This window comes from Lepidochelys kempii, chromosome 17 (genome assembly GCF_965140265.1).
Source record: "Lepidochelys kempii isolate rLepKem1 chromosome 17, rLepKem1.hap2, whole genome shotgun sequence".
In the NCBI taxonomy this organism is placed as follows: Eukaryota; Metazoa; Chordata; order Testudines; family Cheloniidae; genus Lepidochelys; species Lepidochelys kempii.
Window position 1 is genome coordinate 19,075,568 of NC_133272.1, and position 27,058 is coordinate 19,102,625.

General features: G+C 47.8%; 1 protein-coding gene across 4 annotated transcripts in view; it reads left to right on the forward strand.

The window, feature by feature from the left end:
* The window catches only part of SH2B2 (SH2B adaptor protein 2), a 66,385-nt gene that overhangs the window by 25,797 nt on the left and 13,530 nt on the right, over nt 1-27,058 (forward strand). For 3 of the 4 annotated variants that reach the window (XM_073315653.1, XM_073315655.1, XM_073315654.1), the window contains exons 2-4: nt 9,135-10,022; nt 18,226-18,327; nt 24,713-24,804. In XM_073315653.1, coding sequence (XP_073171754.1) covers nt 9,162-10,022; nt 18,226-18,327; nt 24,713-24,804 — 1,055 coding nt within the window. In that variant the 5' untranslated portion in view covers nt 9,135-9,161. Of the gene's footprint in view, nt 1-6,794; nt 6,840-9,134; nt 10,023-18,225; nt 18,328-24,712; nt 24,805-27,058 lie in introns of those variants that run through there. The other variant, XM_073315652.1, reaches the window with a different exon arrangement.

Here is a 27,058-nt window from a genome sequence, read left to right on the forward strand (position 1 = left end):
GACACGTTAATGGAAGTTAATCTCTGAATAATTAGTAGAAGGTTTTTATTGTTCTCCTCCTGCTTTCCCAACCTCTCACTCCCCTTCCAAAGGGGTTGGGGGAAGGGTGCAGCTAATTGTCAGATGAGCAGCCAATGAACTGGGCACTGGTGGAAGAGCATCTCATTTGTATATTGAGGCATTCCCCATGATTTCTCTTGCTAGTCTTTTTTCTTTTCCATCTGCAGCAGTTACCTGGAAGCGTAATTGCACAGAAAGCTAAGACCTTCCTGACTGGACCAGGGCTAAGGAAGGCCGATTTGTCTTGGCCTTTCTACACAGCACGTCGTTGCCACTTGATGGCTCTGCGATAGTCAGTGTGAGGGTAGTTGCACCCATCGCACAAATCGTTATCATAGTCTGCGCTAATTGGTGCCATGTCAGCAAATGCTGCAGAGAGGGCGAGGACTGACAGGACGGTGGAGACTGAATTTACCTCTTGCCACTAGGTGGGGTCCCTCCAGGACAGCTGAGACCGATCAGCCGTGTGGTGCATGGGAAGCCTTCATGGTTGATCCTGGGACTCTGCCTCTTTTTGGCTAAACTGAGGAATTTGTTCTCCGGGAAAAAATTGCCCTAAACCAGAACCGTTTTTCTTAAGTCCACCACAAGCCTCAAGGGAAGGCAGATGGAGGCTGATAAAATGGGATCCAGATCTAAATTGCACTTGTGTTGGACATTGCTTCAAGATGGGCTTGAGTTGCTACATTTGGATCCAGCCTTCCTCAAAGTTGAGGGGGCGTTTGAGCTAGTTCTGGTTCAGAGTCATCTCTAGTTCTGCAAAACCCATTTCACCTCTCCCACCCTAGCAATCCTTGCCCAACTCCAGAGGTGGCTGGGTCCAGCGCACCAGTTCCAGGGATTTCTTGGAAGCTTGCGTTTAGGCAGGTTTCTGCTCGGCAGTTCCACTTCAGTGGCTCCATCAACAGGCGCTGGGTCTGCCTTCAAGGCATTTCCTGGGCACTGTGTAGATAACGTTAAATAAAATCCTTTATACCTTTCCCCTTTCTCTCTAATTCATCCATCTGGCACTTGGATCTCCCGGGGGCAGAGAGAGTGGGATTGTATAACGGAGGCGATAAAAGGCTGTTGTATTTATTGCTTCCTGAAAACAGAAGGTATTACTGCTGACCTCCTTCGCCTTTACCCACTGTCTGTGGGAAGCTGCTATTCTAGTGAATGGAACTTCTTCCAAACTTGTCAGCAACTTAAAAAATCAATAGCGTTCCCGGCAATCGATGCTGAGTTTCTAGCCAGCCCCGCTCTCGCCCTGCCACTGTGAGCTGTGTTCTGTTGACAAAACTCCTCTCCGAGCCCAGTGTGATGCTGTGAGGGGGAAATATTAATAGCCTCACGTGCATGCTTGTTGGAGCACTCTGCACTGGCTGTTCTCGGGATGTTAGCAGAGGGGCGGTAGCTGCTGGACTTTTCACCCACCTGCAGCGCTCTTCCCGCTGCCTGTGGGCTGGCAGTGTGTCCGGGGCCTGGCGAGACTCCCGCCGTATCTGAGATACTGCGGTGATCAAATCTCCCATTCTTCTCGGATGAATAAAAGAAGATAGACTCGCTTCATATGAATAATAGTGCTGAGGGAAACGTGCCAGTCTGATGGGACTACAGACCAAAATCCTTTCTCTATGAAGCAATAGGACACACCTGTATAGTGCCTTCTTTTGGAAGATCTCAAAGCTGAGACCTGGAGTAGCGGGCAGGCCCGGGTCCCCTCTCACCCCCACTCGCCCCTGAGGAAGTAGCTGGACTGTCGGACTGTGGTACGTTTTCCTGGAAGGGGGGGAACATGGAGTGTAGCATAGCTGGAGGGCTGTGTCCCGAAGAGGCTGCCACAGTCCTTGGAGTGACGTGGGTCCTGGAGCAGAAGTGATGGTGGCAAGACATCACCAGAAGAGGACGCACTGGCAAACAGAGCTAATTTCCAGGACAGCCAGCAGGAGGCGCCGCAGTGGTGAACGAACCCAGTCACTCTGTTGCTCAGCAATGAGCTCTGCGTCCTATGTAGAGCTTTACAAAGTGTGAATGCAGATTCCAGGGTGACAACCAGCATCCTAGCAGCCCACTAGACAGGTGCAACATCCTGAAGCATCTCGGTCTATAAATTTACTCCAGTGTCTGCTCCCTCCAAGACCAAACAATGCTGAAAACTGAGCCAAGCCAATGAATAATTCACTTCTCGCCTGGTTCACTTGACTTGTTAGAGAATCTTAAATACATGGAATAATTTCTTATAATCCACCTGGGATAACCGCTGAGCTGCTATTGGCTCCTTCCTTTGCTCTCTTTTCTGTATGGTGGCTGCTCTGCTCTTGGGGGCTAGGTGGTGGTGGTGGGGTCACCATTAAATATTTATCCACTGTTAGCACTGCATCAGTCTCTTTCATCTACATTCTAAATGAACGTGGCCTCATGAAGGGGTTCTCCAGTCCTTTCATATTGCAGACCACTTCATGTGAGAGAGAAACTCACCTCCCATCCCCAAACCCACCACATGGTTTCAGCCAGACACCTGCAGGGGTCAGAAAGGGATTTCCCTTCCCTTCCCCCAATATAGTCTAATGCTCCTTCCTCTGTGAATGTGAAGGTTAATCTATGTAAAACAGTTTTCAGACCCTGCTGTTAGTACAAAGTAGGGGTGTGTGTGTATGTGTGATTTCCAGACTTGTAAAGCTGAGAGTCCATTCATTCTTTCTCGGACTGAGGGTACCCATGTATCCACACAGACTTGTACCCATGCATGGCGATGGCTAGTTATGGGTAGGGAGATATTGCATGCCTAGTTTGTTGGGAGGGAGGGTTTATGTCAAAAGGGGTGTCTCACTTTATTCCTCCATGCCAAAAATCTGCCTTTAGACAGCTAGCAGTCAAATGAAGGCCTCCTCAGCTGTGGGCAAGATTTGCACAGCTGCAGAACCGTGAATGCACCTGCAGAATGGGCTACTTGTCAGTTGCTTTACTCGGGGCACATGCAGTAGAATCTGGTCTCCCTCCCCGTTCCATTCACCCAGGAGCTGCAGCTCCTTCCTGGAATGCTGCCCTGCCGTAGATCCTGACACTGATGAAGATGAGTGAGAGGCAAGGCTTCCCCGTAAGGAAAAGGAATTCTCTGAACGCCAGCCACGCAGCTCCAGAGCAGCACTTAATGGCTCTGAATCCCTTGCCCAATAGGTGAGAAATTATTAGTCCAGGTGTGACCTCAATTAATTGCTAGGCTGGCTTAACAAATGAGCATGGCTCTCTTTCCACCGAGGGTGTTGCTCTGTTGGAAGCAGGGGCAGTCGCTTGCCCCAAATTGCATCCAGAGGGGTGATGATGATTATTTTTGGCTTCCCTACCAATGAGTTCAGGCAGCAAGCGCCTCGAAATCTATCTAATCCTGCTGCTTGGCTGTCAGGGGCTGGGTGGACTCTGCATTCCCGATTTGATCTGTGTGACATTCCCTGCCCTTGACGCAGTCCATCCCTGCCATCAATAATGATCAGCATCAGACTCCCCTGCCCTCCCCACTCAGCTCCTGCTGGCTTGTTTTCCCATCAAAGCATTATTAATATCCCTGGGTTCCCCTCTGCACCTTGCGCTCCATTGATACTGACGGGGAGTGAGCTGGATTTATAATCTTGGTCAAGCCTGTGATTATAAGGGTCTCTCCCTGGCTTCATTGGGTGTGTCCAACCCAGGGCTCACGCAGAATTGGCTCCTTTATCCGTAATCATAGGAACAGATGTGATCTCTTTACCTTACAAACACTAACAAGCTAGATCTGGCCACACCATGCCTGTGAGGTTTCACCCTCATTTGAGATAGGTAGGTAGATAGATAAGGAAACCAAGACACAGAAAGGATAAGTGACTTGCCCAAGATCACATCATGAGCCTGTGTCAGGGTAGGGAAAGAGAACCCTGCAATCCTGACTCCCGAGCCTGTGTGTTAATCTTCAGCACCATATCAGCAAGAGCTAGTCCAACTCTGGCATTGGCAGCTCTACTCATCAATGTATAAACCTGGAAGCCCAGCCCAAAACACGTTGCTTTTCTCTGCTCATCTTATCTAGACCACGTCGCTGGGCTTTCTGCCTTTCCTCTTCCTGTGTCGGCTTGGAAGGTTGTCTCTGGCCCAAGCAGAAGCATGTTCAGAAGCTGACGCTCATGAGCTTCTGTCTCTCCTCCAGACTTGATCCCACAAGGGATTTCGAAAGGACCCTGCACTTCCCCTGGGGAAAGTGGTTTTACTTTCAAGTTCACTGTTTTCCACCCAGCCTCTGTGGGGACAGATGCTGAGGAGGGTCCAAGCAACAGTAAATAAAAGCGCTCACACTTTCTACTCCATGGATGTGTGGCCAGAGTGTTTAAAAGGTTAAGAATCATCCATAGATGTTCCAATAAATGGCTAAGCAACTGTTAGAGTCCAGTAGTGTCCTTATTATAGAGGGCTGTAAGCCAGGGTTATACCTTCTACTGCTCTGCTTACAACCACCTATAGAATCATAGAATATCAGGGTTGGAAGGGACCTTAGGAGGTCATCTAGTCCAACCCCCTGCTCAAAGCAGGACCAATCCCCAACTAAATCATCCCAGCCAGGGCTTTGTCAAGCCTGACCTTAAAAATATCTAAGGAAGGAGATTCCACCACCTCCCTGGGTAACGCATTCCAGTGTTTCACCACTCTCGTAGTGAAAAAGTTTTTCCTAAATCCAACCTAAACCTCCCCCACTGTAACTTGAGACCATTACTCCTTGTTCTGTCATCAGCAACCACTGAGAACAACCTAGATCCATCCTCTTCGGAACCCCCTTTCAGGTAGTTGAAAGCAGCTATCGAATCCCCCCTCATTCTTCTCTTCTGCAGACTAAACAATCCCAGTTCCCTCAGCCTCTCCTCAGAAGTCATGTGTTCCAGTCCCCTAATAATTTTTGTTGCCCTCCGCTGGACTCTTTCCAATTTTTCCACATCCTTCTTGTAGTGTGGGGCCCAAAACTGGACACAGTACTCCAGATGAGGCCTCACCAATGTCGAATAGAGGGGAACGATCACATCCCTCGATCTGCTGGCAATGCCCCTACATATACATCCCAAAATGCCATTGGCCTTCTTGGCAACAAGGGCACACTGTTGACTCATATCCAGCGTCTCGTCCACTGTAACCCTTAGGTCCTTTTCTGCAGAACTGCTGCCGAGCCATTCGGTTCCTAGTCTGTAGCGGTGCATGGGATTCTTCCGTCCTAAGTGCAGGACTATGCACTTGTCCTTGTTGAACCTCATCAGATTTCTTTTGGCCCAATCCTCTAATTTGTCTAGGACCCTCTATATCCTATCCCTACCCTCCAGCATATCTACCTCTCTTCTCAGTTTAGTGTCATCTGCAAACTTGCTGAGGGTGCAATCCACACCATCCTCCAGATCATTTATGAAGATATTGAACAAAACTGGCCTGAGGACCGACCCTTGGGGCACTCCACTTGATACCAGCTGCCAACTAGACAGGGAGCCATTGATCACTACCTGTTGAGCCCGACAATCTAGCCAACTTTCTATCCACCTTATAGTCCATTTATCCAGCCCATACTTCTTTAACTTGCTGGCAAGAATACTGTCAGAGACGGTGTCAAAAGCTTTGCTAAAGTCAAGGAACAACATGTCCACCGCTTTCCCCTCATCCACAGAGCCAGTTATCTCATCATAGAAGGCAATTAGATTAGTCAGGCACGACTTGCCCTTGGTGAATCCATGCTGACTGTTCCTGATCACTTTCCTCTCCTCTAAGTGCTTCAGAAATGATTCCTTGAGGACCTGCTCCATGATTTTTCCAGGGACTGAGGTGAGGCTGACTGGCCTGTAGTTCCCAGGATCCTCCTTCTTCCCTTTTTTAAAGATTGGCACTACATTAGCCTTTTTCCAGTCATCCGGGACTTCCCCGGTTCGCCACGAGTTTTCAAAGATAATGGCCAATGGCTCTGCAATCACATCCACCAACTCCTTTAGCACTCTCGGATGCAGCGCATCCGGCCCCATGGACTTGTGCTCGTCCAGCTTTTCTAAATAGTCCTGAACCACTTCTTTCTCCACAGAGGGCTGGTCTCCTCCTCCCCATGCTGTGCTGCCCAGTGCAGCAGTCTGGGAGCTGACCTTGTTCATGAAGACAGAGGCAAAAAAAAGCATTGAGTACATTAGCTTTTTCCACATCCTCTGTCACTAGGATGAACTCCTCATGCCCGTAACACTATAGAACACCTCTTCAGCATTTATTAACCTTTATTTGCTATAAATGTGCCTTCGCAGAAAGTGTGAGTAATGGGGTGGCGCTGAGGACAAAACAGATGTGTTTTACTTTTTTTTTCTTTTTTCTCCTCACCAGGCGATTCAGCTTATTAGCTTGTGAAATGCTTTCCCCAGGGCAGAGCTAGAAACCGGGGTGAGCTGCCCAGGCACTGGAGCGTATGTGGTAAGGACCAGTCCCCTCTAGTCCCACCTGCAGACAGACAGTGACCTGACCCTGAGGTTCTTGACCAGCACTGGCCTGTAGAGTAGAGTTCAACAAAACAAGTGCTGGCAGTTTGCATCGAACCTGCTGACCATATAGGGCTGGCTGGCTCCTCCTCGCTTCAGCTGCTGAATTGCACTGAACAGCAGCTAAAAATATCACATCCTTTCCTGATGCTATTCTTCAATGGCAGCCTCTGCGAGTAGCTACATCAGAGCTGTCAGGCAATTGTGAATGGGAGAGGAGGCGGGACGGCAGGATCCTGAATGGGAGGGGAGGCCAATCTGGAGGCACACGCTCTTCCTTTTAAGGTACGGTCTGCCAAAAGTTAGAGAGCTCCTGGCTTAATGAACCCAGCAATGAAGTGTGAGCTGCACACTTGTTTCCCTTCCCATCCTTTATCTGTCTTGTCTGTTTAGTGTGTGAGCTCTTTGGGAATTGGGTATGTATAGCGCCCGGCATGCTGGGGCTGGTGATCTCAGCTAGGGCCTCTAGTCTTTAAACCATGATTTGAGGACTGCAGTAACTCAGCCAGAGGTTAGGGGTCTATTTCAGGAGTGGATGAAGTTCTGTGACCTGCAATGGGCAGGAGATCAGACTGGATGATCACGATGGTCCTTTCTGTCCTTAAAGTCTATGAATCTACTGTACTACAGATAAAAACAGATGGGGTTGTACATTTGTGCAGTGTTGATGGGTTATGCAAGTCAGGTCATATCTCGCAACAGGAGGGATCTGTGTAGTTAGATACATGATGGATGGCTGCAAAAGGCAGTTACAATGGTCCGTTAGCTGGATTCATTTGCTGGCCCTATGAGCAATTCTTCATGTTAATTGCTCTAACCTTGCTCACGGTATTGCCCCCTTGACACCCAATCCAAGATGAGAGGGTGAGCGTATGAGGGAACTGAAACCACTACAGCAGCCCCTCTCAGTGCTTGGTGTAACTTCAGGAGCAGACGAGCATGGTCATTTCCAGCTAGGATTTAATACTTAGTGGGGCATATCAGGTCCAGGTGTGCTCCTGAGAAGATGAATGACTCCCGCAGGCGGCAGGCCATGCACGTGGATTGGTATCACTCCACCTCCAGCTTCAGCAATAGCAGAGGCTGGTTATGTCAGCAGAGTCCTTTAACTTATTCCAGCACAGAAGTGAAAGCAAAGGCTGGCTTTTTATGCTTTTGCAGCTGTGCCTGAATTAACCGATGTGGGGTTTCCCTTGTCACTTGGATGAGACCCTCCCAGCTCCTGTCGTCGTCCACTGACTCCATCTGTAAAAGATGCCATCTCCCGAAATACTTTCTTTTCCCAGGAGCAGGGATTAACAGCATTGCAGGAGAGCTCTCCCAAAATAAGGCACTCCACTCCATGCACTTCTCCCTCTGGGGAGAGGATAAGAGAACAAACGTGTGACAGGTGTGTGGCCGTGTTACTGAAAGCACTACTGGAAGGCACTCGTACGATAGTGTAAAAATATAGAATAGAATAGAACTCTGAATGGATGGAATTTCCTGTTTCCTCATTCACTGTGTGGCTCCGGAGGCAGGTTGTGCATAGCTGGCTCTCTATGTATGCCCTAACTTTGACTTATTCCTCTGAACTCCAAGCAGCTATTTTGTGATTTTTTTTTTCCCCCATGTGGTTGGTGGTGTCTGCCTAGCCCTGCTGCACCTGGCTGGGACTCTGTCTGCTCTCATACGATACACAGGGCAGGGTCTGGGTTCGCGTGCTGATAAGACACGTCTATGGAAAAACTTTGCACCACAGGAAGCGATGTTGGTGATTCTGTAGACGACACTCTTCCTTCTGAGTCCGTACTTGTCTCTGTCCCAGTCATGATGCTGAGAGCACCATCTGTCATTGCGGAATGGTAGCACTCTTCTTTTAAAAGACTAGACTGTTGATCATTGTGACCTAGCCAAATTTATATTTGGTATTTACATTTTGCTTACCAAAAAAGTCTCTCTTGTAGCTTCAGTTGGACACAGTATTCTTCTCTTTCTGCCCTGAAGGGAAGTGTTGTAATTTGCTGTTAAATGGTGGATATGTTCTGCTCCAGAGGTGGATGCGTTTCAGTAGTGAGTGAGGTCATCATGGTGCAGATGATATATACAAGGCCTGGTTTTCAACTGTAGGCCTCTAATTTAAGGCATCCAGTTCCGTATTTTGGGTGTTCATATTGGTATCTTAGCTGTGAAAATGCTGATGTGAGCACCCAGATGTGAAACAGGATGTGCTAACTAAGATACCAATGTTCTAGAACCTGATTCCCACTATCCCACCACCCTGCAAAGCCCCGTGGGATCCTTGGGGATCATAGCCATTAGTCAGTGGTCTTAAGACATGGAACATCTTAGGGCTAGAGTCTGAAGTGATGTGATCATAGAGGCAGAAATAAGGTTGCACTAACCATAGTTTTGCATGCTTTTTAGACATGGTGGAATGTTGTGACTGCAGCTGTTTAAAATGTTACATACCATCAATTGTCCTTGTTTTTCTTGTGGATTCCCTTGGTCATGGATAGTTCTGCAGTGGTGTGTGTGTGTTTGTGTTTGGAATTCCTTATCTGAACTGTCATTAACCTTCTCTTTGATTTGCCTTTGCAGTTTGCTGGCAGGTGGAATGGGACAGTCATGAATGGTGATGCCCTTTGCCAAGAGTCTTCCTCCCAGCTTCCCGACTGGAGGGAATTCTGTGAGCTCCATGCCCAGGCTGCTGCGGTGGACTTTGCTCAGAAGTTCTGCCAGTTCCTGAGGGAGAACCCCCATTACGATACCCCGGGGGCTGAAACCTCCTTCTCCCATCACTTTGCTGCCAATTTCTTGGACATCTTCAGCTTGGAGGTCAGTAGAGTGTTCGTGTCCGACTCCCCAGCCACGTACAACATAGTGCCCTTTGTGGGGCTACAGAACTGCCACATGCCTTACGGCCGAGACATCCTCCAGAGGAAAGAGGAGACCTCCACAGAATCCCTGGACAGCATGGACAACCCTGTGAATTCCAGCCGATATCTGAGCCAGTCCCAGCAGGCTCAGGCTCATAAAGTTTCTTCCTACGGCCACTCTCGGAGTTCAGAGGACGTCTCTGTCCATGCTACTTCCAAGCCGAAATTCAAGAAAGGTTTCTCCTTGAGGAATATGAGCCTGTGTGTGGTGGATGGCATGAAGGAGATGTGGCACAGGAAGTCCTCTCCGGAGCCAGGTGTGGAGGCCATGCAGGGAGGCAGGAGGTCAGAGAGAGAGCACTGTCCCTCTGTGATCAAGGAACACAATGACACGAGGGAGAGATGGACTCACAAGCTGCGGCTGTCAAAAGTCCAGTCTTCCAAGGTGGAACTGGTGGATATTCAGAGGGAGGGCACCCTCCGCTACATGGTGGCGGATGACACAAACTGCGTGGGTAGCTCTCAGTGGCAGAAATGTCGGCTGATGCTCAGGAAGGCTGTTAAGATGGAGGGGGAGAGGTTCCTGCTGGAGTTTTATGTGCCACCAAAGGTAGGTCTTGTAGGTTCTTCATGGCTGAGCTTCCTATCTATATTGACTTGCTTGGCTGCAGAGTTTATAGATGTGACGCTCCTCGCCCCGAGAAGCCATAGATCCCAGCTGACATGTCTCCAAGCTGCGCTTCATCAGAGCTCCAGATGGCCGTGGCGGTTTTACAGCTCTCTGCTGGGCTGGTGTACTGCTTCCCGGTGATGGGTGTTGCTCCTCTATTGTTTCAGATGGTCTATTTTAATCCTCCACCTCCTGGTCTTAATCCACTGTATGGGATGAAGTATAATTCAGTGGTTTTGCTTATTTTGTCTGTGCCAAACTCTCCACGAAGTTTCTGACAAACAGTGTTACTGTCCGCTCAGACTTCCTGATGCCCAGTGCTCCTAGTTCGTTATCTATCTTATAGGTCTTTGAACTAGATTTGAATAGGGATTGGAGGTTTTTTTTCCCACTACCAATGTGTCTCACCCCAGAACTGGACGATCCACCTCCTAGGGGTGAAAGAGGAATTTAGTATCCCCAATCATAGAATCATAGAACTGGAAGGGACCTCAAGAGGTCCTCTAGTCCAGTCCCCTGCGCTCAAGGCAGGACTAAGTATTATCTAGACCGTCCCTGACAGGTGTTTGTCTAACCTCCTCTTAAAAATCTCCAATGATGGAGACCCACAACCTCCCTAGGTGATTTATTCCAGTGCTTCACCACCCTGACTGTTAGGAAGTTTTTCCTAATGTTAATCTGTTCAGTCACTGGCCTCTAAGTTAAGACTGAAAGCAAAAGGGCCAGTTGAGGCAGGCACAGCTACTGAGGCCGTCAGCGAGCCTTTTTTGATAGTGACGCTTCCCAAATCCATCACTAAGAAAGGATGGCCTAGTAGTTAGGGTTCTAGCCTGGGAGTTGGGTGACCTGGCCCCAATTGCTCTGTCACCAACTTCCTTACCAGTTCCCCTCCCCAAGCCATCCAGTCCCTCAGGGACTCAATCATTCCTGTTTGAGTGCTACTTTGTCTGGATTTTAGGGACAGGGTCTGATTTCAAATAGCAAGAAGCACTGAAGGCATCCATCTGCACCCGCCTAGCAACCCTGTCTTGGGATTCATGTAATACACATGATTTGTACCCCAATCAGCCACGCTTAAAGCTTGGCTTTTGTTGCCTCATGTAGATGGGCATCAGACTGGTAATCCTGTTACAGGGGTGTAACATGACTCCGTAATGTGGATTGGTTCCTGTCTACACTGGCAAGAGGAAGCTGAGTTATTCCTGGTGCTATCATGCGAAAAATATAATGCAGTATTTTTTCTTTTTCTGGTGGTGATGAGCCCAGACATGTCATCTTTGCTGTTGTGATCACTGCCATCTTGGCTGACATTGAAGATTGAGCCTGGGACATCCAGAGCTAAAAGCATGAGCTGTTCTTTCTTGAGCTAAAGAGCCAGTGCTACAATCTGGGGTGTAAAAGCCTCGTATCCTCTGTCGATCAGGTACCGAGAGGGCCCTGTAATTTGCGCTCTTATGTGTTAGGAACAAAGCGTCCGTGACTCGCTCTAGCTTTCTATCCTCTTGCTATTTCTTCTCTTGTATCAGCCATGTGGGCAGTCTGTTAGTCAGCCCGGCGTTTGGGCAAACTCGGATCCCGGTGTTCACCTGGCAGGAGACTGAAGCCAGGAGCTGTCCCAATACACCAGTGAACTGCTTTCTAGTAGCTGTTAACCTGCAACGTATAGGAACCTCCTCTAACCTTTCATTTCTGCTGCGGAAACATCTCCACATCTCCCTGTTCGTTAGCTGCGAGGCTAATGAGGGTTCTGTCAGGTGCTGCTCACTGAGCTGCACTGACCAGTCACCAACTGGATGTCAGGGATGTAAAAATAGATTGTGATGGGCCTGAGCAGTCTTGAGTACTCTCGGCCCATTAGCACTGTCACTCACGCTTCAGACATACACAGTACAGAGCCAGGACTAGCCCTTCCCACCTCCAGATAGGAAGGCAACTTGTGAACCCCACACCCATGTTTTTGACAGGTTCGGTTTCTCTGTACCGCTAGGTAACTGTGACAGGGGATAAAGAACTCCAGCCATGCCCCCTTTCCTGCCCATCCTGCCCTCAGGATAGTAGATTTCACCTAGACATGGGCTAAAATTGGAACCTCAATTCCTGACCGTTTTTTAGTTTAATCAAAATTGAACCTCTGCTCATGCATAGGAAACCACATTGGGAACATTGTGAGGGGTGTAGAACTGAGTAGCTGCTTCAGCCTTTTCTGTAGCTTCTCTACTGTGATCCTGTGAGGTATGCTCAGACATCTTTATCTGAGAAATTTGGTGGCTTTGATTAAATGGAATCCAGTCCAAACCTTCCCTAGTTTTGCCTAATCAAGCCCAGCTTCCATGGGCAATTGTCAGTGACGACATCCTGAAGAGAGAGAGTTTCAGCACATAGCCAGTAGCTGCCTTGGCCATTGGAGACTTGTAAGGGTCCCGCAGGTCAGGCAGGTAGTGATAAGTCGGTAGGTGGCACTCCTTCCTCCCTCACCCCTGAATCAGTGCTGACTCAATACCCCAGGACGGCTTTAAGAGACTGCTGCTGGAGGCGCTCTCTTTCAGGTGAGAAGCAAAGCCAAGGTCCTAAACACATTTGATTACTAACGGTCCAGGGCACTTTGCAGCAATAATTATGCTGCCTCCAATGTCCTAGGCAAATCCAACTTTCTGTTCTGCTTACCTAACTGCCAGGGAGTTTTCAGCCGGAAAAGCGTGCCGTGTTCCTGTGCGCTGTTAAACAGCTGCAGTGTTTCATTCCAGCACTGGCTGCATTCAGAGGTGGATGAAGTGGTTCTTGTGTGTAGTTTGTGGAGCAGTGGGTAAGTCTGTAAAGTGCTGTTGCATCCAGTGGGATGAATGGAGCTAAAGAAATGTAAGGTGATGAATCTTTCTCTGGCATTTAGGCTTGCTCTCACACCCACACCCACATCCCCCCTCCCCCCTCCAATAACATTTCAATGAGAGAGAAGAAAGACTTCAGTGTCTTCTGCCAGGAGCATTCTAGCCCATATAGTAAATATTGTTCCTGTTTCCTCTTTCGTAGCACACCTTCCCAAATGATCTTCTCAGTTACTTGCCTTCCTGAACATTTATTTATTTATCCCTTTCTTCCCTGCACTCTTTTCCTTCCACAGGGTCCTAAAGAAAGCTTCGGAAAAAGGAACCAACTACTATAGATTCATTATGCAATTTAATATCATCTATCTACCTACCTGCATGTCCCTCTTTACTATCAAGTACCTGAGCATCTCACAAACATGTGGCAGAGAATTATTATCCCAACTTTAGAGTTGGGGACACTGAAACACAGAGACTGAATGATCCTCATTATGGAATGGCCCCATATGGTCCCCACCATTACAGTATCTGGGCCCCTCGCTGTCTTTAATGTGTATACCCTCACAGCACCCCTGTAAGGCTGGGAAGTGCAATTATCCTCCATTGTACAGATGGGAAACTGAGGCGTGGGAGAGGCTAAGTGTCTTGCCCAAGGTCACACAAGGAGACCATGAAAGAGCAGGGAATTGACCTTGGGTCTCTCAAGTCTCAGGCTAGTGCCCCGGCTGCTGGACCACCCTTCCTGCTGAGATGAAAAAAAAGCATACCCTGCATTTAAAATTAAGTTCTTACCTGTGGAGATACATTAATTTTACTTGGCATGCACGTTGCACTTTTTCTCTTCAAAGCACTGTAGAAACATTAACTAATGCTTCCAAGTAGATAAATTATGCAGATGAGGTAGTCATTACTAATTAAATCTGAGGTTACTAAATATAGATAATTTACTTTGTGCCATTTATGTTGTTGGTTTTTGTGTTTCATTCATCTTCCACAGTGGAACAGGGCTAATCCCGTTCACGAGTCATTTTCTACGCTAAGTCCCTGATTCAAAGCCACTGATCTGAAATGGACTGCAAATCAGGTCCTTACTCTTGTTGTACTTGGGCTTACAACTTGGCAGAGGAATGTTTACATTCAATAAAAATTGTGTGTGTGTGTGTGTGTGTGTGTTGCGAAAGAAATATACACCCTTTAGGAAGATATTTGAGTCCAATATAAACTGTTCCTCACAGTGTATTAACCTGAAATGGAGCTGGAGGAAAATCCCCCATGTAGATACCGGATCAGAGCACATGGAAAAGCCATTAGGGTGAAACCATTTATAGTGTCTGAATTCTGGGTGTCATCAAACATGTGAAATATCTGGTTTCCATTCACTGACTTCTAACCTTTCTAATGTCCCCTAGAGAACTGGAGACCGAGTGAGCGGGTTGGTTTGTTTATTTATTTATTTATTTAATTTTAACTGCATTACCTTCCTCCCCATCCCCAGCTCCCTACCCTCTGCCCCAGAGTCTCTTTCTGCACTAGCAGTTAGGGCATGAAAGATACATAGCTGGCATTGGCTCATCTGGGAGCAGTGCTTGTGAGTCTATGCACAGATTGATACAGCCATAGGGTTAGCTGGAGCAGTAACTGCTGTTAAGCAATATTATAGCTGGAAATAGGTATTTTTTCAGGTTTGTTTTTATCTCCCCTTTTAAAAAAATCAATGTTAAAAGGACCTCTTTTAAGTGCTTTTTATGAAAACAGTCTTGTCTTTTATTGTTATCGTTACACCCTTCTGAAAACTTTCGCTTAAATTTCTTTCCCTAATGATATCTATCTTCTTCATTTGTCAAATGTTCCTGTATTTCCACTCCCAACAAACCCTTTGAGAGGCACTGATGCGTTAACCTCGCTTTCTTGTACATTTGTGGGATGAGAACTTAAACTTTTGCTTCTGAGAGTGCACAAGAGCACACTACTTTGTTTTTGTGGGGGTCCTACAAAAATAGGGGCTAACTGGGTTTTCATTTAAAAAGAAAGAAAGAAAGAAAGAAAGAAAGAAAGAAAGAAAGAAAGAAAGAAAGAAAGAAAGAAAGAAAGAAAGAACCCTCTCCCATGGATATTGTACTTTCTGACAAAGTTAGGTGTGTGTATATTTTCCCAAAGCAACAGTGATTGAAAACATGAAGGGAAATTAAATGTGCTTCAAGTACCTGGCAGCAGTCCATCTTACTTTTTGGTGTTATACTAGCAGTCTTGATGGTGATTCAAAGTACAAAAACCTCCATTGCCTGCCCCCATTTATTCCTGTGATGAGTCTCTGAGCAAGCCCTAAAACCGCAGCTCAGGCGTAGGGCCTGATCCTGCAAGCACTTAAGCAGGGAGTAACTTTACTGACCTGGGGAGTCCTATTGACTTCTGTGGGACTACTCACATGTGCCAGTGTTTTTGCAGGGCTGGGAACTCGGTGAAGACTCCCTCTGTTGGCTCTTTTGTCTGCTGTTCCTGAGAAGAGTCAGAGCAAGTCTCTTCTTCCTTCCACCCCTCAGAGCTCGTGTCATATTTTCTTCCCTTTAAACAGCTGCTTCCTCTTTTTCTGATCCTCCTCTGGTCAAAAATTAAAAAAAACCCAGCCCAGCAGCTTCTGCAAGTTCATTGCTTCAAAACAAGCATTAGAGGACAGTTTATGGGAGCCGCTGAGCTGGTGCAGTGGTCCTTGGCTCTGTGGGTGCTCAGCACTTCTAAAGATCAGGGTCCTTCATTCATTTGGAGTCTTGCAGTGACAGTAACTTGGTCAGAACCTCCCAGGCCCAGCTAAACGAAAACTTAGGGGAAGGGAAAGGCAGCTCTTGGTTCCTGTTTCACAGCAACACTGATTTACAAAATGAGAACAGAACCCTTTATTAGTAACCTGTGGCATTATGAAGAAAAGGAGTACTTGTAGCTTATGAAAGCTTTTGCTCAAATAAAGTTGTTAGTCTCTAAGGTGCCACACGTCCTCCTGTTCTTTTTGCGGATACAGACTAACACGGCTGCTACTCTGAAACCTGTGGCATTATGCGCATTGTGAGCCTGTTTCTGTCGTCTAGGGTCTGGAGGCACTTGGGATAACTCATGTTTTCTGATGATTATGTTGCCTTTCTATTCCTTTTCTAGATGCTTGCTTTGAATTCAAGTGCACAGCTTGAGGGAGGATTAGCCAGTCTGTCTGTCTAGTTAAGAGAAACTCTTGCTTCCAAATCCCTAACTGTAATAATTCTAGGGGCCAATTTACTAGAAATCTGGGGATTGTTGCTCAAATGTGCTACTAGACAAGCTTTTACTAATAATCATGTTGCGTTTATATAGGACCTTTCATTCCGAAGAGTTGTATACATTTAGGGCCCAATCCTGCAAACACTTGCTACCAGTTATAATGTTTACTAGTAGCCGCACATCCATTGATTTCATGGGAGTAAGTACTACACTCAGTAGCAAGTGTTTGCACAGTCAGACTTGAGGCCCACTCCTGTACCACAGGGGAACTGGGAGCTTTGAAATAGACTTCAGTGGAAGCAGGACTGAATTGTCTTCAGCATACAGCACTGTGGAAATTCAACCACCTCGAGGGAGGAGGGCAACAACCAACCATAAGACACCTGTGAGGGGAAGGTAAGTATTTAGGAGATGGAGGAAACTGAGGCACAGTCAAGTCACTTGTTCAAGGCCAGACAGCGCATCACTGGGAGAGCTGGGAACAGAACGCAGGAGTCCTGACCGTATTGTCTGCTCTTAACCCTTATACATGCTCCCTCTCCCTATTAAAAAGGAGACACCACAAATCTGGAGCTGAGATACCCAGCAGCTTATTATTTATCTTGCCCTTAAGTGTGCAAAGTGCTTAGCATGCATCAGGTTGCATGTCTGTTACCAGGGCTGCAGCGGTGTATAGAGACCATCCCATTGCCCAAAGAGAGCAGCATTTATGCCTCTGAAATCGCTTGTTCTTGCCTTTGGCTTCCAGTGGTGGGGACAGGAGGAGAAGGTTCACTTTGAAAGTGTCTTCCACTGCTTAGTAAAGAGCCTTCATCACGGAGCTCTTTATAGACATAGGAAAGAGCTGCTTCTGGGGTGGAACACATGAGCTGCCCAACAGTACACTGGGACATAGCACTGTACAACAGGAAATGGAGGAGAAATACAGTATAGCTTGTTTTACTCTAGGGGGCTGGAATAAGCAAGACCAGCAAAAGTGCAGCTTTGGCCGTGTAAGTTACAGCCACACCAGGAGTGCTTTGCCAGCGTAGTATTCCAGTACAGCTACATGCAAAGCACTCCTGGTGTAGAACTGGTGTAAATTTTTATCCCCACTCTACAGGTAAGGACACAGAGGCATGGAGAGATTAGATTATAAAGTCTTTGGGGCTGGGACTGTGCTGCCTTTTGTATTTGTACAGAGCCTAGCACATCTGGAGTATCTACAAATGTACAGCTTCAATTGCCAATCACCCTCTTCCCCCCATGGACAAACTGGCCTTGCTGAGGTTTGTAAATGCATCTCTGGAGTCTGCTGCTGGGGATGGGTGTGAGGAAAGATGTGACTGTGTCTACATGAAAGAATTTTAGCAGCAGATTCCCACTGCTGCTGCAGCAAGTTCAGCTGTTTCAGGGGGTACCCTGGGGCGGGAACCTCTTGTTGTGGTGAATCAGGGTAACTCAGTTGACAGCAGTGGAGGGTCTCAACCCTAGTGCAGTCGAGGCTCTGGCACGCTGTGTTGAAAAGCTGCATCCACACTAAAGCTCTTACTGGTACAGCTGAACCGGTGGCAACCCCAGTGGGAAACTTTTTGTCAAAATTCCCTACAATAGACAAAGCAGATGTGTCTTCACTTACCTACTGAAATGCCTCTCTCTCTTCCAGATAAACTGGCACATCCCCCATCTGTCTGCCCTTTCCTGGCTCTGCCTCCCCTTGCCTTTTGTGCATGCTAAATATTTCCTTGATCAGATAGCATTATTTCCTCCCAGCGCATCTTAATAAAGAGAGAGAGATTAAAAAAAAAAACCCAGAGACATTAATGTAGTCGGCAGAGCTGGAATGTCAGCAGACACTGAAATAAGCAAGCGGGTTGGCAGTGAAATACGCTAACTCTCCTATCTTCCACCGGGGCGTCTCTTGGCTTAATTAAAAGATCTTGGAGTTATCAGGCGCATGAGGGAAATTGTTTGGTTTTTTTTTTAATAACTGCACAGATTGGAGAGGGAGCTTGCCTTGCTGTGAGCTGGGCTGTATCGCCCATTGGGAGAATTTCTGTTCTACAGGCACTGTTCATTCCTTTTATTTCTTCCAGGTTTCCAAACCTAAGGTCAGCATCCCACTCTCGGCCATCATTGAGGTCCGGACAACCATGCCTTTGGAGATGCCGGACAAAGACAACACCTTTGTGTTGAAGGTAAGGCTGCTTGGCTAATAAGGCACCCTGGATGCCTTGAGACTGTACTGAACCCACCAAAGCTCTGGGCTTCTCCTCCCAACTCCCCAGCAGTCAGTGACTGCACAGATCTGGTGCCTGTGCCCTTCCCTCCCGTCACATGGTGAGGTGACTGAGGGAGGAAGGGAACTTTGCGTCCATGGCATGTATTCTCTTCCCTGCAGAAGGCTGGCACCAATCAGCTATGCACCAGGCCACTGCCAGCTGTTTGCCTGAAGATCCTCTAGTGCTTTAATCCACCCCGAACGTAGCATACACGTATAATATTAACATTCAACTGCCCTCTTGCGTTTGTCTTGCTGCTCCTCCTCCACAGCCATCTTTATGGACTGTGGAAGGGGCAGATGAACTGATAACAGTGCTGGACTGTGGAGATTCTTAAGATATGTCCACACAGCACACTAATCCCTTGCCTGTGGGACTTGGGTCCACACCTGAGTGTTCATGCTTCATTATAAACCTGGGTTTACATTGGCGGGATCTGGGTCTCCCAGCCATGCTAACGCTTCCATGCTACACCGTGCAGACCTTCTGACTTGGCTCTGCGGCTTGAGCTGCGTCCACACTGCAAAATGGCAAGGCTTGGACCCGAGTCACAGCAGGGACTCGGGCTCTGACCCCCTTCCTGCCCTCCTTTCCCTTCCCTGCCAGCAGGATCAGAGGACCACCTGGGTGCTGAGTGCTTGCTGACCTGAGTCAGACTGATTTGTGTCTGGACAGAAGCAGGCCTTGGCTCAAATCTGAGTCAGAATCCAGTCTTAGTGTGCAGTGTAGACATACCCTTAAACACAGTGGCCCCAAGCAGTCACTCGTGAGGTCTTTCCCTGAGGCAAACCCTGCCCCCGCTTGGTAACCTTCTGCAGCACTGTGTGGCAGCTAACCGGTGGCATTACTTAGCGAGTGCAGTGCTGTCATGAGGCTTGGTTCACGGGTGTTTTTCAGTGGAAGGTATTGCAGAGAGACAAGATGGTGATGGTGTTAAATCTCTGTTCCGAGGGCCCAGGCTCCGAATCAGGGCCAGATTCCACTCTGTTTGGCTGGGGGAGGTCTGGTGTACTGCCAGACTCCTTAGGGCTGTCTTGCTCTGGAAAATGACTATAACAATGGCATGTATGTATGATTCTCTCTCTCTCTCTCTCTGGCTTCTGGAGCAAATCTGCTCAGTTTACAAGGAGAATGATGCATTTTCCCTATGCACATCTCCTCACCCTGGGATCTGCCAGTTAATCTGGGCTCTTTCTGCCTTATCAGAAAGTTCCCAGCTTGCTGTTTTGGTCACTGTAACAATAGCCGTTTCTAGCAACAAAGATTCTGTGGCCGGAATTTGGGCAACAATTCTGTTGACGATGCATGGATCAGAATAGAATCCTGCTTACTCCCTTGGAGCTGTGAGGATTTTGCAGAGCTAAGAGAATTAATATTTTACAGTGAAGCCTGAAGATTGCAGATTAAATATGCAAGTGATCTGTCTTGGTGCCATTTTTGCATAGTTACTTTTCTGTGTTGGACTACACTTTACAATTCCCCAACAATTAACTAAGTGCTCCCCTCAGGTCTGCTCCTATACTTATCTTCCCGCACTAGCTGATAGGTGCACTTGAATGATCACGTAGGGTTTTCCATTCTTTTAGCCCCCTGTAGGTGAACAGCAATTGCTTGCTTCTTGTCCTAACCAGCAGTAAAACTCACTCCGGAGCCCTGAATTTTACTTCTGGCACTGTGACCTTGGGCAAGTTAATTCCCCTCTGATTTGTTTCCCTTCCCACCTTTTGTCTGCCTTGTCTGTAATCTCTTTGAGGGACTTTCTCTCCCTATGTGTTTGGATGGTGCCTGGAACAATGGAGCCTCTAGACAAACAGTACACTAAAAGATTGTCTGCTTTGTCCTCTCCCTCTTAGAGGCTGCATTTGGTCTTTGGTTGCCTTCTGGGCACCTCTCCAAATCGCGAGATTACAGAAGAGGCTCTCCCCTTTTTAAAAAAGGATTTGTTAGGTAGACAGCCCTGTTTGGCTGGCAAAGGGGGAATCCATCCACACTCAGAGACCGTCCCCAAGGGGGGATCTAGTCATGCTTCCTCTCCTGGGGAGCTGCTCCCTGGTATGTAAATGTTGCTGTTCTAGGCCACTAGAGTGGAGTGACGGTTTTATCAATAAGGGGCTGGCAGATGCTGTTTGATCTGTGGTAGCCTCACTTGCATTGGAAGCTGTACAGCCTCTAGGGATGAGGAATCACACATAGCAGATGGGAGTCTGGGGGAGAGCAGATATTAAAAGTCTGTCTCCCTCTCTCGCTATAGAGACCCCAGAGAAGAGTTTTCCATAAAATACAATTAATTAGCTCGCTATGCGATCCCGTACAGCATGCTGGTGGCAGCTGCTGCTAACAAACTCTCCCTACAAATGGGGATTTCGTCCCACTGGGCCTAAGCAGAAGGGGTGGAAAATGTCTATGCTGCCTGCTGAGCTGGGAGGCGGCTCCCCCCGAGCCGGAGCTGAGCTCTGCCTTTTTGTGGCTGAGTTTCATTCCCAGCCATCCAGGTTCCCCCTCCCTCTCCTGCCCCCAGAACACAGAGCTCCTAGAATCTGGCTCATCCGGGGCCGCCGCGCGAAAGCACGCAATGAATGCTGAGTTAAAATTTCTTTTTTTTTAAAAAAAAAAAATTGAGTGCTTCACTCTGACTAATGTGGCTGCCACTTCACATCAGGTGCTCTCTATGGGATGTTTGTGTTAATGGACTATCGCTCCCCCTTGAGCCGGATCAGAAACGCTTACGGCTACAGCCAGGAGGTTACCGTGCATACGTGAGTGAAAATAGCCTGATGTTTCCAGTGCACCAGCATCCGTTCCAGGGCTGGGCCAGCACTATGTGTTTGTGAGCATCCAGGTATCCAGCTGCCTGTCTGAACTCTCCAACCTACACCAGTTCCCAGAATTAGAAGAGGACGGTCACAAGATCAGGCACTCTCAGGATATCTTGGTCCCTTTGCTTTTGGTCCCAGTTCAAACCCACAAGCTGGTGCAGCTTTGTCTAGTGGGTTGAGGCTGAAGACCTGTGTTCTGCTCCCTTCTCTGCCCTGGGTGTAGGGTATAACCTGAGACAAGTTGTTTCCCTTCCTTGTGCCTTTGTTGTTTAAAAGGAGGACACTAATGCTCCCTCTCCTAGCAAAGCAATTGGGGATCAGGGGCATGAGAAGCTAGGGCAATGCCTTATTACTGTTGGCACTGACTGAGGCAGAACCCAACCTAAGCTCCCAGTGGGATGCCAGGAGGCACTGTGTTGCAGCAAGCACTGAGGGTGACTCAGTAGGGGGTGCTCATCTCTGAATCAACCTCCACCAGAGCCTCTATTCCATGGCTGCTGTCTTAAATTTATCTCCATCGGAGCTACAGAAACCAGAAACGGGGGTATGAGGAGAGAATCCAAGCACATGAGCAAAGCAGGCCCCAATCCTAGCTCCTTGTCTGACATCGGGACCAGCTTGGTGACCTGATGGCTGTTGCATTTCATTTATTAGGGAAGTGCCCGTTGCAGCTGCATAGTTTTAAGGCTGAGTTGAGTTTTGCACTTATTTTCATCTGTATTCCACATTATTGGCATGCCGCTGACCACTAAACGACTCCCTGGAAAGCCCAAGAGCCAGAACCTTCCCCCACTTTACATACTGCTGTCTTCCCACAAACCTCTTTTGTCTAAGCGAGTGTGGGGAAAGTGTGTGGGGATTCAGCTGGACCCAGATGGTGCACGTGTGCAAAGATGTCTTTTGGGAAGAGATGCAGAGGTGCTGAGCCGGGGGGCTGGCTTGCAGTGATTTCCATTATATACACTTAATGTAGAATACTGATGTTTGCATGCAGAATTTTACCCTAGATCTTGCCTTCCTTGCAACAAATCATACTGGGCTAACGTGATATTTGAACAGCCTCGCAGGAGAAAGAACATATGGTCCAGTGCCGGTCTCCTCTGACTGCCACTAGCCTTGTGCTTGCATCTGAGTTTTAGATACCTGGTGTGCTCATCACTTCCACTATGAAAGTCAAGAACACCCCCTCCCCATCCCATTGCTGCTTAAATCACTCCTCTTCCCCATTGTTTGCCTAAAGCATATTTTCAAAGGAAGAGTTCAGAGGCCAGTTTGCCTGTGTGGATGAGCCTGTTTAAAGCTCTCACAATCATAAACGTCAAGGGGAAAACTGCCTGTAGAATGGTATTGCTTTCTTTGCCATAGTTTGATTTAAAAGCCTGGCACTTCACTTCCTGCTGCCTACCAGGCCTTTAAGAAAGCGCTTTGAATTGACTAGATGCCCCGTGGCACACAGAGGTTGCCATAGAAATGGTTCTTTCCCTTGGATGGCGGTTCCTTGGCAAGTCGAACTTATGCAAACTTCACCCACACTCCTTTTCAATGTGGACAAAGGGGCTTTGTGAGGCACAAAACTTTGTATTTGGTGTTCTGCTGTGTGGGGGGGGGAGGTTGTTCCTCACACTTTCTCTTTCCAGAGCGAGCAAGGCAGGTGATGGGTGAGGTGGAATCGTGTCCTGGGATAGCAGCTGGATTAATGCACCTTCTTTCCTCTCCTAAATTTTCCCAATAATTCCCTAACAATAACGGCTCTCCCCTTTGCTTCAGTCCCTGTTTCCCCTAAGGGTTTATTTGGTTTGTTAGTTTCAAAGCCCATAATTGCTTGTTGAGATCCTGCTCTCTGTCTCCTCAGGGAGACAAAGTGTTTAAAAGGGGTGCTGACCACTAAATGACTCTCTGAAAAGTCCCAGAGCCACCTTCTCCCCCTTTACACACTGCTCTCTTCCCACAAACCTCTTCTGTCTAAAGAATTAGCGAGTGTGGGGAAAGGGTGTGGGGAATTCAGCTGGACCCAGATGATGCACTGCAAAGATGTCTTTTGGGAAGAGGCACATAGGTGCCGGAACTATGGGTGCCGGGGGTGCTCCAGCACCCCCTGGCTTGAAGTTGTTTCCATTATAAACAGGGTTTACAGTTTGGTTCAATGGCTCTCAGCACCCCACTCTACAAATTGTTCCAGCCCCCCTGAAGAAGTGTGGAAGTGACTGATGTAGTGGCTGAACCCCCAGCAAAGATAAGGGACCTATTACCTCTTCTGGCTATTGGAGCTCTCCTCAGGTGGAGGAGGTCTGTAGCTTTTGAGCCAGAGCAGCAGGCTTCCACTCTCAGCTTCCCACATGCGTTTGATGTGTGGAGTAATTGTGTCAGTTGTATTCAACAGTGGGTTTATGATGGAGGGAAGAGGAAATGCAGATAGTTGTGAATGGAAAACCTTCCCCCTAGTTCAGAGGACCTCTATTGTAAATTGGCTCTGCAATTTGTCTCTCCTTTCAGCCAAAATGTATTTATACACCCTTTAACTGAGCACTCCCTTTTGTATGCTTACATTTCTTTTCACTGTGAAGAAAAATAGTGCCTTGCAAGATATCTAAACAGTGTGTTTTGTTTCCTTTCCATTTTTTCAAACGATTTAAGAATCCCCAAATCTTCCAGGCATATTTTGTGTTATTTCTTTTAAAGTTTAGGTATCAGTTTCACTTACTGTGAGGTAAATCACAGGAATGGAGTAATCACCGGCTTATCCTTGGCATATCTGCTGGGGATGGCATTGCTAATTCTGACTTGTGATTTTTTTGCACACTTGGGGTTGGCCATACTGCCTCTGGCTGTGGCATCCAATGTGGTAAAACAAACAGAGTTGGGCCTGGTCAGTATGTGGAAGAGAGACCTTCAAAGAAAGCCTGGGGTACTGCAGAAAGTGAGGCTGGTTGATCAGTAAGTGGGCTTTTTCCTTTGAGTCAGTGTTGAGCTAATGTTCCAGCATGGAGTTAGGGGGTATTGTGGTGTTGGGATTAGGCTGTCTTTTTCAGATGAGCCTTTACACTGAAGTCATGTCCATTAAAAATCCCATGGCACATTTCACAGAAGTAGGGATGTTCGCCCCAGAGTTCTGTCTAATTCCAATTTAGGTAGTTACAGTCAAATGCCTGAAAATTTCCCCTTTCATCCCATATCATAATTTCTTTTGGACACGATATGCTCCTTCACTTCCCATTTCGAACTGATGTGCTGTGAGGTATTTAACAGCTGCCCATGCTCCAGAGCGGTGGCTGCATTACAGTGGTGGGTGAAGGTGTGATACGAGCATTTACTTAACTCCACGATCCAGTCTGATTGTTAAACAGAGGCTATGCAGTTTATTTCTCCTCTCCTTTCACATCTCTGGGGTAGGTGGCAAAGTGAGGAAGAGTCTATTTTAAACAGGTAAAGGAATTGTAAATTGACTGCGTCTTTTTCTCCCCCACCACCCTTTTCTCCCCATCTAGGTGGAGAATGGTGCTGAGTATATTCTGGAAACCATTGACTCCCTCCAGAAACATTCCTGGGTGGCGGATATCCAGGACTGCATAGACCCCGGGTAAGGCTCACTTGAGGAAGCTGCCCTCCCTGTTTCAAAAAGCACCTCTTTACCTCAGAAGAGGAAGGATTATCCAGGGGTTTGAGCACCGCCTGGGCCCAAGAGAGCTGGAGTCCGTCCCTGCTCTGCTACAAACATTCTGTGTGACCCAGGGAAAGTCCTTTAGTCTCTTAGTACCTCAGTTCCCCATTTGTAACATGGGGATAACAACACTGCTTCACCTCACAGACGTGTTGTGAGGATAAATCCATTATAAAGATGGTGAGGTGCTCAAATAGAGAGAAAGAAAAATGAAAAAAGTCAATGATTTTTTTCACCCAAAAATGCTTTTTTTTTTTAAAAGCCCATTTTTCAACAACAAAATTTGTTCATAAAAGGTTGGCTAGCGTTAGTCATTGTGTGACCCACCAATCTACTGCCCCGGCAGACTGGGAACAGCGTTCAGACACAGCTGACTGGAAGAGAAACCCTGGTACTAACCAGCCATCATCTCTGTGACGAAGCAAGGCCCCAAACACTCCCAGTGCTTGCGTGACCCACTGCTGAGTGTGTGTTGGGGTCCCGCTCGGTGCCTGAGCCGCGGGGGATCTGAGCCTGTTACAGCCAGCAGCTACAGAGGTTTGTCCCTCTAGCTGAAACAGCCCATGTCTGTAGCTCTGGAGTTCCTAGTTTAAATCCCCAGTGTGTCCACTAATATAGTGGCCATCACATAAGTGGGGGCTTATCTGTGACTGGAATCCTGGATGTCTTGCACACACTAACCAGTGGGTTACAGTCTCGTTCTGCCTGCAGTTGCAATTGGATACAGCGTTTGTCTTCACATCCTCTCCTACGCTGTTGTGGAGTGCTACGGTTTAGACAGCTGCTGCGTTCCTCCCCAGAGGCGGTTGGGTTTCACTGACAGGCAGTGATTCCTATGTGTGCAGCCTACAACCAGCTTGGTATGGTATCCGTTAGGTTGCAAGATGCTGTAGAAGATTGTCTTCGTCTCACTGAGGGTTTCGGGGGGAGGGGAGGGTTTGACTCCTCAAGAGATCATGGAAAAGGTTAAAATACCTTAACAAACATCTCACAGTAGCAAATAGACTTATTTGCTTTGGCTTTAGCTGCCTTTCCGCGGCATAAGGCTCCATTCTAATTCCAAACATGTCTGAAATACTAAGCTGTTCACAGGGGAGGAAAAAATCCCCTGGTGGCTCAGATGTGAAGAGAGGAACTGCGAAAGGTGGGGTCTGTTGGTTTTTATTGACTCCCCATCTCGGGAGCACATTGTACACGTTCTGCTTTGCTAGAAAGAGCATCCGGCAGCCCTCAGCTGAGAGCACCCAGCCCACAGAACGGTCAAGGGTTTTGGTGTCAAAGGGCTTTCTGGAGTCTAGAGGACCACATTAATGCACTTTGGTCACTGCCCTGCAGCTTGTAAAGAGTGTTATCCAGGGGCTAAGGCAATGGATGGGAGCCAGGACCCCTGGCTCTGCTGCTGCCATGTTCTGTGACTCTGAGCAAGCAGCTTGACATCTCTGTGCGGCTCTCTCCCCATATGCAATGGAGTAAGGGCCCTGATCCAGCAAATGGGCATGCATGTGCTTAACTTCCAGCACTTGAGCAGCCCTACAGCCCTTTGTGGACCCTTTGTGGGCTCAGAGCTAACCACCACGGGGATAAGTATTTGCAACATCAGGGCCCGTGTTTGTAGAGCACTCTGAGATATTTAAGACATGGACACGCCTGGTGAGCACCAAGAGTGAATTTTCATTCATCTTGTGAGTGCCGTGCTTGCCAAGGGTTTGAATCGGAAACCTCATCAGTGCCCTGTCAACGCATTTTCTGCAGAGGTGGTTTCTTTTTTAAGGGTTGTAGTTGAGCGACTCCGACTGCTGATTCATTCACTGCTTACTAAATAATTCAGCTGCTCCCTCCCAAACACTTACCGCCAACACAAACCGCTTCCTGAGCTGCCTGCTAGCACGTGTCCTCCTGGTTCAGCTAGAGGCTGTTGCTCCAAGAGTAACGGAGACCGGTGTGCGTATCTCACCACAACGGGGCAATCGGGAGCGTCCAGGCTAAATATAGGATTTCAAGAGAGCGTGGCTTTTTGCATGACAGTGGCGTCAGGCTAAAGGGGCGGGCACAGCTATGACTGACAGGGGGAGTCAGCTGATGGTCAGGGATGTGCACAGGCATTGCTCCCATAGGGGGTCATTTGGTCAAACTTCCCGCTGTTGGACTGGCTGTTGCCGTCACCCCAAGAGAT